Here is a 13210-nt window from a genome sequence, read left to right as displayed (position 1 = left end):
TGCCCGAGAGGATTTGTAGAAAGGGAGGACAGGGTGTTTCTGTCACATACTCGGCCACAGGCATCTCTGTCTTTCCTGACTCTTATCCCTGCCATTCCAGGTCTCTGGATTCTGCCTGCTTAGCTCCTGAAGGCCTCCTCCCTTCTCAGTTCCCTACCTGCCCCGCCTCCCGCCTGGGTGATGCCTCCCCCCGCCCCCCTGCCCCCATCTTACTCATTCTCCCCGTGGGGGCTCCCCAGATGACTGCCAGGGTATCAGCAGTTAATTTGAAAGAAATCTTAATGGGCTGTGCCCAGGAAGCATGCTTTTGACTTATCCCTTTATTAGCTTCTTGCTTTGTGTATTTGCAAGACCATTATTGGTCTTTTTATTATTAATACATAATCATGCTGGTTTTTTTAAGTCCAAATTCCACCTCTGCAGTCCCACTCCCCAAAGGACACCATTTCCACAATTTATTGTGAATCTTTATAGACTTTTCTATACATAATACAAGTTTGAGTTTTTATGTCTTTTGCTTTTTACAAAAATGTGGTCATAACTATAGATACTGTTTTTTATTTGCCTTTTTTCCTTTTATTCCGTGATGTACAACCTTTCGTGGCAATCTGTGAGATACCTCCCTCATTGCTTTTTGTTTGTTAGTTTGTTTTTAAATTTTTGGCCATGCGGCGTGGCATGTGGGATCTCAGTTCCCCAATCAGGGATCAAACCTGCTCCCCCTGCAGTGGAAGTGCTGAGTCTTAATCAGTGGACCACCAGGGAAGTCCCTCTGCCTCATTGTTTTTTAGAGATTCCTTGGTGATCCATTATATCAGCTGGGTCCCCTATTGATAACATTGAGATGACTTCCTGTCTTCTGCAATTACAGACCACGCCACGGCCCACATCCTTGTGTATACGTTCTTTTTTGCGCAGGAGCCAGTGTATCTGAAGGGCCAATCGCTAGAAGTAGAATTGCTGGGCAAAAATATCTGTGTGTTAAAAACGTTTGATCGATATTCTGAAAATAACTCTTGTAAAGCTGTTCATTTGACACGCCATGTCAACAGGGCATTGGTATTCCCATTTCCTAGAGTACTTGCCAGTGTTGAAATTATAAATCTTTTTTTACTGTGCCCATCTGGTAAGTGAAAAATGCTTTATCACAGCAAGTGAGGTTAAACTTTTATCCTGATGTTTATGGGTGACTTTTTGTTGTTCTGCCAAGCATTTTACCAGGCCTCCTCACCATTAGTGTTGACTGGTGATTTTGAGCCCTTTTCAGTGCTTGTTGACCATTTGTATATCTCCTTTGGAGAAATGTCTATTCAAGCCCTAGGCCCATTTTTGAATGAAGTTGTATGTTTTTAGTGATTTTTAGGGATTCTCTATATATTCTGAATATTAATCCCTTATCAGATGGTTTGCAATTTTTTTCTCTCATGCGTGAGATGCCTTTTTATCCTGTTGATAATGTTTTTGATGCACTAAGTTTAAAATTTTTCATCAAGTCCAACTTGTATTTTTTTTTCTTTTTTTGCCTGTGCTTTTGGTGTCATATTGAAGAAATCATTGCCTAATCCAATATCATTAAGTTTTTGCCTTGTGATTTACTCCAAGCATTTTGTGGTTTCAGGTCTTACATTTAGGTCTTTGATCCATTTTGAGTTAATTTTTATATATGGTGTTAGGTAAGGGTTTAAATTAACTTCATTCTTTTACATGTGGGTATTCAGTTTTCCCAGCACTGTTCGTTGAAATAATTGTCCTTTCCTCATTGAATGCTGTTGGCACCTTTGTGAAAAATCATTTGATCATATATGTGAGAGTTTATTTCTGGGGTCTCTATTCTATTCCATTGGTCTATATGTATGTCTGTGCTAGTACCACACTGTTTTGATTGCTGTAGATTTGTAGTAAGTTTTGAAATCAAGAAGTATAAGTACTTCAGCTTTATCCTTATTTCTTCAAATATTCTCTCTGCTCCTTTCTCTTCTTTTTCTGGGACTACCACAATGCATATGTTGGTCTACTTGATGGTGTCCCACAGGTTCCTTAGGCTCTGTTCACTTTTCTTCTTTTTATTTCTGTTCCTCAGACTCAATAATTTCCAATGTCCTGTCCTCAATTCACTGAGTCTTTCTTCTTCCTGCTCAAATCTGCCTTTGAATTCCTCCAGTGAATTTTTTATTTCAGTTATTGTACTTTCCAGCTCCAGAATTTCTTTTAGGTTTCTCCTTAGGTTTTCTATCTCTTTACTGATATTTCCAGTTTGCTCATACTTTGTTTTCTTAACTTTCTCTGCATCTTCTTTTAGTTCTTTGAGCATCTTTAAGACAATTGTTTTAAAGTCTTTGTCTAGTAGATCTGCCATCAGATCTTTTTCAGGGACAGTTTATGTTGATATATGTCTTTCCTTTGAATGGGCCCTATTTTCCTGTTTCTTTGTATGTTTTGTGATTTTTTTGTTGTTGTTGAGCCCTGGACATTTGAATCTAATAATGTGGTAACTCTGGAAATCAGATCCTCCGCCTTCCCCAGGATTTGCTGGGTTTTGTTGTTTTTGCTTATTATTAAAAAAAAAAAAATTATTGTTGTAGTTTCTCTGTGCGAAGGACCAGCCTGAGGTGTAAACTTAAAGTCCCCTTAAGTCTTTTCTGAGGCTGTCCCTGGAAATGCACAGCCATTTTCTGATTTCCCCCATGTGCACAGTTGTTTTTGAATGTCCTAGTCTTAATGTCCGGCTCCCAAAAATGGAAAAAAAAGAGAAATGAAAGGAGGAAAAATGGGCACTGGCTCTTTAAATCCCCTGGGAGTCACTACAGCTAGAGGGAGGGGGGTTTGCAACAATGTGGGGAGGTGGCAGCAATGGCTGCCCACCTCTTCATCTGTGCCTCTGTGATCAGAAGCAGCAGTCAGAGCAGATTCTCCACTGTTTGGAGGACAGGGTCCTTTGCCCACCCCGGCTCCTGCAAACTGTATCAGCTGCTCCAGGAACACAGGGCTGCCTGCCATGGCTGGGGGTGGGGAGGGATGGCTGCTACTGTGCTAAGAGATGAAACTGACCCAGATTGACTGCAGTTTTATGGTTCAAGCCTCCACCGGACAGTTGCAAGCCTTCAATAGGCTCCAGAGCTCCAAAACAGTCACAGAACAGCAGATAGACTTTGCCAGTGCCACTGTTGTCTAGGTGGGCAGACAGACTCCTGGTGCTTCTGACTCTACCTTCGTCCTGGAATTCTCTCCTACTTATCACCGTTTTAACCATTCTTAAAATAGTTCGGTGGCATTAAGTACATTCACATTGTTGTGCAACCGTCACTGCCATTCATTGCCATTCATTTTCAGAACTTTCGTCTTGCAAAACGGAAACTCTGCTAACCCATTTTACACTACACTAACTCCTTATTCCCTCCTCCTCCCAGCTCCCGGAAACCATCATTTTACTTAATGTTTCTATGAATTTGACTCTAGGTACCTCATTTAAGTGTCATTATACAGTGTTTCTCTTTTTATTTCACTTAACATAATGACCTCAAGTTTCATCCATGTTGTATCAGGCAGCAGAATTTCCTTCCTTTTTAAGGCTGCATGATTATTCCACTATATGGGTAATACCACATTTTGTTTATTGATTCATCCACCAACGGGCACTTGGATTGCTTCAATCTTTTGGCTATTGTAAATAATGCTGCTATGTTTATTTTTATTCATTATTCATTATTTAATTATTTATTATATTATTATTTCATTTCTTTTGTTTTCTACTTACAAAAGTAACATTATGTCTTAATTAATTCAAGCATGACTTTACAGAAGTACATAGAAAGGGAAAAGTGCTGTTCTTGTACACACAAAGGTAACCAGTGTGAACAGTTTGGTGTCTTTTCTTTCAGGATTCTCATTTAGGTGTATATTGACATATAAGTTTTTAAAGTGGGATTGTATACTGTACATGCTTAAATATTTTTTGATGTTTTATTCTGAGCTGATTTCAAAGTTCCAGCAAAGTTGCTAGGCTCTTCAAAGAATTTCCATATTCCCTTTACCACGTTTATCTTCTCTCACTCACTTTTTCTGAAGTCTCCTGGCAGTGAGTTGCAGATGTGATGTCCCATTACTTCTAGATACTTTAATATATATTTTCTAAAAACAAGGACCGTCACTAACATTATCCCCTACTACAATGATCAAAATCAGGAATACAGTAATATTATTTAGTCTACTGATTTTAGTTGGATATCAGCAATTATCTCAATAGTGTCCTTTATAACAAAAGAAAATCTCATATTTTTCTTAGATAAGGGTAAACATTGAGATGACGTCCTGTTTTTCACAATTGTCATGTCTCATTAGCCTCATTTAAACTGGAACAGTTATTCAGACTTTCTTTGACCTTTATGACATTGAGTTCTTTGACGAGCACAGGTCAGTTATTTTGTAAAATGCTCCTTAATTTGAACTTATCTGACGTTTCCTCATGATTAGATTCAGGTTACATACTTTTGGCAGGAATATCCCAGAAGTGAAGTGATGTTCTTCTCAATGCATCGTATCAGGAGAAACATGTTCATCTTTCCCATTACTGGTGATTTGAACTTTGGTCACTTGATTAAGATAGTATCTGTTGGGCTTCCCTGGTGGCGCAGTGGTTGAGGGTCTGCCTGCCGATGCAGGGGACACAGGTTCGTGCCCTGGTCCGGGAAGATCCCACATACCGCAGAGCGGCTGGGCCCGTGAGCCATGGCTGCTGAGCCTGCGCGTCCGGAGCCTGTGCTCCGCAATGGGAGAGGCCACAACAGTGAGAGGCCTGCGTACTGCAAAGAAAAAAAAAAAAAAAAAAAGATAGTATCTTGTAAAAAAATATTTTTTTCTTTTCCTTTTTTTAACAATTTTTAAAAATTGAATGTTAATTTACAATGTTGTGTTAGTTTCAGGTGTACAGCAAAGTGTTTCAGTTTTTTATATATATATATATATATATATATATTCTTTTTCAGATCCTTTTCCATTATAGGTTATTATAATGGTGATTATAGGTTATTCAATAAGATATTGAATATAGTTTCCTGTGTTTTACAGTAGGTCCATGTTGTTTATCTATTTTATGTATAGTAGTAAGTGTATATTAATCCCAAACTCCTAATTTATCTTTCCCCTCCCCCCCCCCATTGTCCCCTTTGGTAACCATAAGTTCGTTTTCTATGTCTGAGAGTCGGTTTCTGTTTCGTAAATAAGTTCATTTGTATCATTTTTTTAGATTTCACATATAAGTCTTTCTCTCTCTGACTTCACTTAATATGATAATCTCTAGGTCCATCCATGTTGCTGCAAAATGCATTTCATTCTTTTTCATGGCTGAGTAATATTCCATTGTATATATGTACCACATCTTCTTTATTCACTCATCTGTCGATGGACATTTGGATTTGTTTCCATGTTTTGGCTATTGTACATAGTGCTGCTATGAACATTGGGGTGACTGTATCTTTTCTAACTAGAGTTTTCTCTGGATATATGCCCAGGAGTGGGATTGCTAGATCATATGGTAACTCTATTTTTAGTTTTTTAAGGAACCTCCATACTGTTCTGCACAGTGGCTATATCAATTTACAGTCTCACCAGCAGTGTAGGAGGGTTCCTTTTTCTCCACACCCTCTCCAGCATTTATTATTTGTAGACTTTTTCATGATGGTCATTCTGACCGGTGTGAGGTGATACCTCATTGTAGTTTTGATTTGCAATTTTCAAATAATTAGTGATATTGAACATGTTTTCATGTGCCTGTTGGCCATCAAAAAAAATTTTTTTGTAAGGTAAAATGTACATACAGTGAAATGTGTACATCTTGTATGAACAGGTTGATGAATTTTGTTGGGTGCCTCAGTGTAACCAAACCCCAATCAAGGTTACACACCATCTGCAATTTGCTTTTTTAATTAAAAATATGATTTATCTTCCCTTGTGGGTTAATATAAGCTTTTGTGTTAGAGGAGGGAGCCAGAGTTTAGTTTAGACAAGCACTGAAGAGCATGGCTTTGGAGTCATGTAGATCTGGGCTCAACTTCTGCTCTGACACTTATAACTCACTGTAGGGGGACTTTTAGCTCTTTAAGTCTTAATTTTTTCATCTTCAGAGTGGGAATGTTACCTAGCTCAAAAGAGCGTCTCAAGAATTGAGTCCCCAAAACACCTAAGAGCCCTTACAAATCGATGTTTTTTTAAAAAAAAAAATGACGAGAAACCAGTGAAAGATATGAACACTCTATTACCAGAAGAAAATAGCCATCGATAGAGTCTAATAAACCTATCAGAAGATGTCCAGCCTCATCGATGATCAAACAGATGCAAGTCGGAGCACCAGTGAGATAGAACTTTTCAGCTATCAGATTGGCAGGGATTAGAAAGATCCATAATCCATCACGTTGGCAAGGATTTAGGAGGCAGGCACTCTCATCCATTGTTGGTGGGAGGGTACATTGGCTCTGTATACTTGGCAGGTAATTTGGCCTTATCTGTTAAAACTGCAAATGCTCACACCCTGTATTCCAGTAGTTACTCCTCTGCAATTTATCCTACATATGTGCCTGCACAAATGGGCAAAATATGTGTTTTGTTGCAAAATCATTCAAAGCGTAAACAGCCCAAATGTTCAATCGAGAGAATTAGTTATGATACAACCTTTCAATGTAATGCTATGCAGTCAATGAAAGGAATGAGGAAGCTCTACCGTGACGTGTAAAGGTTTTCACAGTGAACTGTAAAGTGAAAAAAGTAAATTTAAAACAGCATCTAGACTCTTAGATTCCTTTCAATGAGAAAAAGGTTCCGATTTTGTCATACCACAATTCACGGATGACTGTAGTTAATGATCACGGTAAGTCAGGGAATTTTTGTTATGTGCAACAAGCAATTTTTCCAGCAATTAAGCTTCGTCAGACCGTGCTATTCTGAGATGTTCCGTGGTGGTGTACACACCTAGGGGCAGGTGTGCCTCCATGCTTGTTATAGTTAAACATTTCTTGGAGGCTAGAATTGGGAACAGCAAAGAGTCATTCACAGAATGACGAGGGAGTTCTGCTTTTAGGTCGATGTGTGTTATTTAGGTGCTATGACATTCGTTTATTCACTCAGCAGACATTTCCTGAACAGCTGCTGTGCTTCAGGCATTTATTGGGGCTGCAGTTTCTACTTCCTTCATGTAAAGAAATTACTCAAAATGTGACAGAGGATATGGCAATAAGAGACAGCAACCTGCATGTGTCGCTATAATAATGATAAAGAGGAGCCCTTGACAGCATTAGAAAAAAGCTCTCTGAGAGCAGGGGCTGCTTTGTGCATAGCATCTGGGTTCACAGCACTCTAATCAGTGCTTGGCACACAGTTGATTAATGTCTGGAATTTGCTAAATGAATGAGTGAATGAGCGAATGAATTTATAGGGTCAGCGTTCTAACAAATAACAGAAGACATACTCCAATTAGGATGATTTGAGAAAGGTCTATTCATAAAGGAGCGTATAGTTGTATGAGGGCCGTTGAGAAGCACAAGGAATGGTACAGGAACCCAGGTAGACGCCACACCCCTAGGCTATAGGAGATGAGGGGAGATAGGTAACTGGAACTGGGAGGAAACCAGATTTGTACCCCCTACCCCTGCCCTCACCGTCTCCTATCGAATCTACTGGGGAGCCAGAGGGCAGAGAGCCCAGACGCCTCCATCAGGCTGCCGAGAGCTCATCTGAAGGTACCTACCACAAGCTCACGGGGGCCTGGTTCTTGATATGCATTGCACCAAACTCTGTGAGATGAGGAACATCACCCCCATTTTGCCAAGGAAACAGAATGAGATTAGCTAGGTAACTTGCCCCAGTTGTCATTAGTAAGATGCAGAACTGCTATCCTAAGAAATGCCAACACATTTGTGGAGATTTGAGCCCAGGTGGCGTAGAGCCTTGGGGTCCACAGACAAACTGGGTAGTTGGGAGGCAAATTACTCCTCTGGGCCACAGTCTCCCATCTGTAAAATGGGATGATAATCATCACAAAAATTCTCGAATTTTTGTGATGATTCAATAACAGTGATAGAGGACTTGGTAAACAAAAGAGAACCTCAACTAAATATAAACTGTGGAAGTGTTAAGTATTTGGAAATATGCCAGAATTCAAAGCACGTGTTTCCTTTTGGGTGGGAGAGTGTGGTGGTTCATTTTTTAAAATAATTAATTAATTAATTAATTATATTTATTCTTGCCTGCATTGGGTCTTTGTTGCTGCGTGCGGGCTTTCTCTAGTTGCGGCGAACCGGGGCTACTGTTCATTGCAGTGCTTGGGCTTCTCATTGCGGTGACTTCTCTTGTTGCGTGGGCTAGAGCATGGGCTCTAGGCACGCGGGCTTCAGTAGTTGTGGCGCGTGGGCTCAGTAGTTGTGGCGCATGGGCTCAGTTGCTCCGCGGCATGTGGGATCTTCCCGGACCAGGGCTCAAACCTGTGCCCCTGCATTGGCAGGCAGATTCCCAAGCACTGCACCACCAGGAAAGCCCCTTCATTTTTTGTTAATTACTTTATACTTGTATTTTTCAGTTTATGGTCACGAACGTACATAAGTTAGATGCGAAAACAAGTTGCTCTCCCTGCCTACTCCGTCATTTTTTCCTTCCCTCTCTCCGTCTTTCCCTCTCTCCCTCTCTTTAATCTGGGGCCTTTCAGTGCCCTCTGCCTCAGTTTTCTGTGTTGGGCCCTAAGCCCTTGGGCTCCACGCTCTGAGTGGCCACATGGCCAGTGTCTGCATCAGCAGAAAGCCGTGTTCTCCATTTGGAATTCAGTGACCTCATCCTCCTGCCTGCAAACACCTGCTCCCTCCTGGGAGCCAGGAGAATGAGTAGAGAGGGCCTGAGGCAAAGATGTAGATCATCAGCGCTTTTAGACTTTGATCCTGGTTGGCCTGCTGCCGGCTGGACTTCTAACTGATGGGCCTCCAGGAGTGGACACGCTTTGCCACCGGACACTCCTGCCTGATGAGTTCTATTAATATTTATAACAGTCCCGCAAAATGGGTATCATCCCATTTTACAGAGAAGAGAACTGAGGCTCAAAGAGATTAAATAAATTTGGCCAGAGTCATACATTTGGCAGAGCCACAGTGAACTTGAGCCCTTCTGCCTCCAAGTCTCACACTTTCCTTTCCTTTCTCGTACTTTCTGGAGCCTTCAGTATGTTTTCTGAAGGCTTAGAAAGTTTTAATTTTCTAATTATAAAAGCAATACTGGATTAGAATAGAAAATATGTAAAGTAGGAAGAACATTTTCACATAGCTGCAGCCATACTGTCTGTGTAAGTCTGTATCTTGTTTTGTTTTCCGCGTAACATAATGCACGCCTTGTTCCACGGTATTAGAAATTCTTTGTAAACCTATTTTCAGTGGCTGCTAATAACCCCTCAGCTGGGTATACCGTCCTTCACTTAAACAATCCGCTATTGTCAAACCTTCCAGTGGCTTCCAGTTTTTCGCTGTCAGCAACGTTACTGCGAAGAACATCTTTATTCAGAAAAAGCTTTTTCTGTTTGTCCTGTTTCCTTAAGATAGTTTCCCAGAAGTGGAAACACTGGTTTAAATACTGGTTCGCATTTTACGTCTCTTCATGCATATTTGCTGGATTGTTCTCCCAAAGGGTGACTCTGGTCCTTTTTCTGCCAGCAGAGTGTGAGAGTATTCTGAGGGCAGTTTCCTACTCTAACTGGCTTTTTGTTCTTTCCCCAAAGCCTCATAAAGAGAATGGCCCAGAGTGTGGTGGAAGTGATGGAAGATGCAAAGGGGAAGGTCCAGGAGAACCTTCTGGCCAATGGAGGTAGGTTCCTGAAGTGCGTTTATGACGGTGCTTTCCCAGCCCATTCTGGTCCATCAGTGGCCTCAGATGTGACCACACAGTAGCGGCTGAAATGATACAGGTACCACGGAGGCTCCAGACTGACACGTCGGCACCGCTGTTTGGAAGATGTGCCCCTTTACAAGCTTATAATCCTGCTGTCTCATTTCTAAAGCATCTGGCATTTCTTACCTGTAGCTGAACTCCTCAATGAAATTTGAAATGAAAATGGGTTCAATGAGGTTTAATGGTTGGTTGGCTCACCCACCTTGTCTATCAGCCTCCACTTTATCCCGCATGGAGTATTCCATCCCCACCCCCCAACCGATTTATCCTTTTCCCCAAACGAGGCTGAAAAATGCCTTCATTGCCGGGAATGCCTCAGACTGAATTCTTTACTTGTGCCCAGTAGGTAGAGGACAGATGGACCAAAAACACTTTGGGTAGCATGTTTGCCTTTGGCATTCTGTCTCCCCTATGCAAACAGGATAAATCTTTAGATTCCAAGGATGTTTTGGTCCATGAATTAGCGTACAAACAATTTGAGTGCACTTAAAACGTGCAAGACAAAAACTTTGAGGCTTTGGAAACCTTAGAATTAGGTGTTTCAGCATCTGTAGAGATAATTAGACCTATGACTCTATGCATAATTATACTGAAAATGAGAACATATTCTATATTTAATATTTATTTATATCATTTATTACATATAAATTAAAGTCCTTTCCCTTCGGGGAACATTTCTGTTTTTTGGCCGCCGTGTGGCATGTGGGGTCTTAACTCCCTGACCAGGGATCGAACTCGTGCCCCCTGCAGTGGAAGCGTGGAGTCCTAACCACTGAACCGCCAGGGAATTCCCTCCTGGGAACATTTGAAAGCTTTTTCTTTGCTTGTTTTAACTGATAAATGGAAATGTTCGTACTCCCAAATCTGAACTTAGTTTTGTATGTTAATGCAGTCTAATAACTCCACCTTATTACTTTGCAGGTTTGAAGGAAAAAATGAAATGTTTAAAGAGTAGGTTGTGCGTTGTTTGTTGTGTGTGTGCTCAGTGTGCCACCCGCATGTCCCCGGGAAGGTGGAATCTCAGTCTGGTTGTAGGGATACAGTGATCAGGTGACGATGGATTTCTCAAGTGACAATCTCGTAGCGTGGTCACGATATCCATATAACACAGATAGCAACTGTTTTTTCCCTCCCCCCTCTTCCTTGCATCTCCCTTGCCTTGAGGGAGGCAAGGCATGCAGCACTGCATGCCTCCTGGAGTGGTGAATGCCTTGACCCTGGAGTTCAAGATCTACTTGGGCATCTTTTGGCTTGTGGTTCGCTTCTTGCCTTGATGGCTGCTATCCCTAGCGTCCTCCTGCCTGTTCTTGGGGGCTGGCTGTTTTGTGGACCCTGACGAGTTAAATGCCAAGGCTTAGCTTTGTATGGCCTTGATGGGGTTCGCTCATACAGGGAGCCCTCTTCTCTCAGGCCCCTCCTGGGAGAGTCCCTGTGCTCAAACAGGCCATTTCCGGTTTCCCTGTTAGAAGGTGTCGTTTGCTTTGTTTTTTCTCCAGCCTGCTCAGACTGGTGGAATTGAAGCCAGCAGATCCTCTTAGGACGAATACAAATCTTTACAGATTAGAAGTCACCAAAATGCCTTCCCAAATGCAATCTGTTAGTTACACTGAGATTTCTTGCTGAGGCTATAATCAAAACAATTATTTTGTTCAATTGATGAACTGATCTTACTTCCCAGCAGGTACCTCATAGGGCCCTAGACTGCAGCGCGGACTTAGGGCCTAGAGCTACTTTTCTACATAAAAACCTGGGCTTGAGGATTCTGGGATTTGAGCTCACATTACAATAATGATCAAAATGCTTACATTCTACTCCAAATTCACGTCAATTAAAATTAGATGTTATTATTACATCGTATCCATTCCCAGTCCAAATGGCACGACTCTAAGAGCCGCTGCATCTCCTCTCAGGAGGTGGGAATTCAGCTTCATTTGTTCGTATGTGTTTCATTATCTCTAGGCTACCTGGGAGTTGGGTGCCCACAACTTCTAGCTGGTCCCGTACCCCAGCCCTATGCGAACAAAGGTCAAGGACGCTAGGGCAGAGCTCATGGCCGGATGCTGAACATTGCTCATGCACGCGTAGTAAAGGCTCTGAAAAGTACTGCAGTCAAGAGACCTTTGAGACAGTTTTTGGCTCAGGCTTTCCTGATATTATCCGGATGGGGAAATATTTTTCTTCTGCAGAGCACCCAGGGAACTAGTGATTGAGAGAATTCACTGGAGAAACTCAGTGTTGCCCCCAGCAGGTGGGATTTTAATCTGATGTCCCTGAGGGTACACCCAAGTCTTCTGGGCTGTGTTTGCTGGAGGGCCAGCAGTACTGGCCTTGGAACAGTCAGGCTTGGTCCTTTGTGACCCTGGCAGGTCACCTCCCTGGGTCTTGGTTTTCTCACCTGTCAATGGACTTAATCCCTTTACGGCTCTCTGCTCTGCCCGGGCACCTTTTGTTTTTGTTGGTTCTCTGCCTCTCGCTGCGTTTGGAGCGTGGAAGGACACAGACGCGTTTGATTGCAGCAGAGGCTGAGTGCGCAGAGTCAGAACCATCTGAAGGCCCGTCTGGCTGCCAGGGCAGCGGGCCGCCGCCTGTGTGGTCACAGGTCCTTCTTTCTGCTGCTGCCGGGAAGGCCTTGTTTTGGTTCTTAGATGACATCATTGTTGCTCAAGGGCAGCCGCCTGTGTACAGCGTGTTTTGATTCAAAGTGAGCCTGCCCGGGCCGGGCCGTGGTCTGACCTCACAGGCCCTTGATCCAAGCCCCATACTGCTCCCTCGAGACCAGGCTTCCGGACTTCAGCTGGGGAGAGGGGAGGGGACGGGAGCCTGTCATTTCCGGGGCAGGCGGAGCGGAGGCTGCGGTACTGGCAGCGCAGGAGGGCCCAGGGCTGCCGCTTTCTAAGGCTGAGGGCATCCTCAGGCGGAGGGGGCAAGGCCCTTGGATGCGTGAGCTGGGGCTGCGGGGAGGGTGCAGTGTCTGGAGCTGGGGCTGCGGGGAGGGGGCAGTGTCTGGAGCTGGGGCTGCGGGGAAGGGGCAGTGTCTGGAGCTGGGGCTGGTGCTTTCCACCTGGAAGAGGAGGTGGAAGAACTCACAGTCACGAACCAGAAGTTTCTGGAGGCTTCTGCGGGGAGACCTTCACCGTCTCCTTGTCTAACCTCCTCACTCATCAGACACGCATGCCTGGCCATCGAGTACCAGGCAGTGTGCTGGGTGCTGGGCATCCAGCGATGACTGTCCTCTAAGAGCTCACGGGGATCAGACCCACGGTGCCTGACGTGCTGTGTTGGAAACCAAGTGCTTAGG

General features: G+C 43.1%; 1 protein-coding gene across 2 annotated transcripts in view; it reads left to right on the top strand.

Annotated features, from left to right (window-relative positions):
* Positions 1-13210, top strand: part of ATP6V1C2 (ATPase H+ transporting V1 subunit C2) — a 54815-nt gene that overhangs the window by 19040 nt on the left and 22565 nt on the right. For both annotated transcript variants that reach the window (XM_007456919.1, XM_007456918.1), the window contains exon 3: positions 9743-9828. In XM_007456919.1, coding sequence (XP_007456981.1) covers positions 9743-9828 — 86 coding nt within the window. The remainder of the gene's footprint in view (positions 1-9742; positions 9829-13210) is intronic.

This window comes from Lipotes vexillifer, unplaced genomic scaffold (genome assembly GCF_000442215.2).
Source record: "Lipotes vexillifer unplaced genomic scaffold, Lipotes_vexillifer_v1.1 scaffold390, whole genome shotgun sequence".
Lineage (NCBI taxonomy): Eukaryota > Metazoa > Chordata > Mammalia > Artiodactyla > Lipotidae > Lipotes > Lipotes vexillifer.
This window is presented reverse-complemented; position numbering and strand designations above follow the sequence as displayed.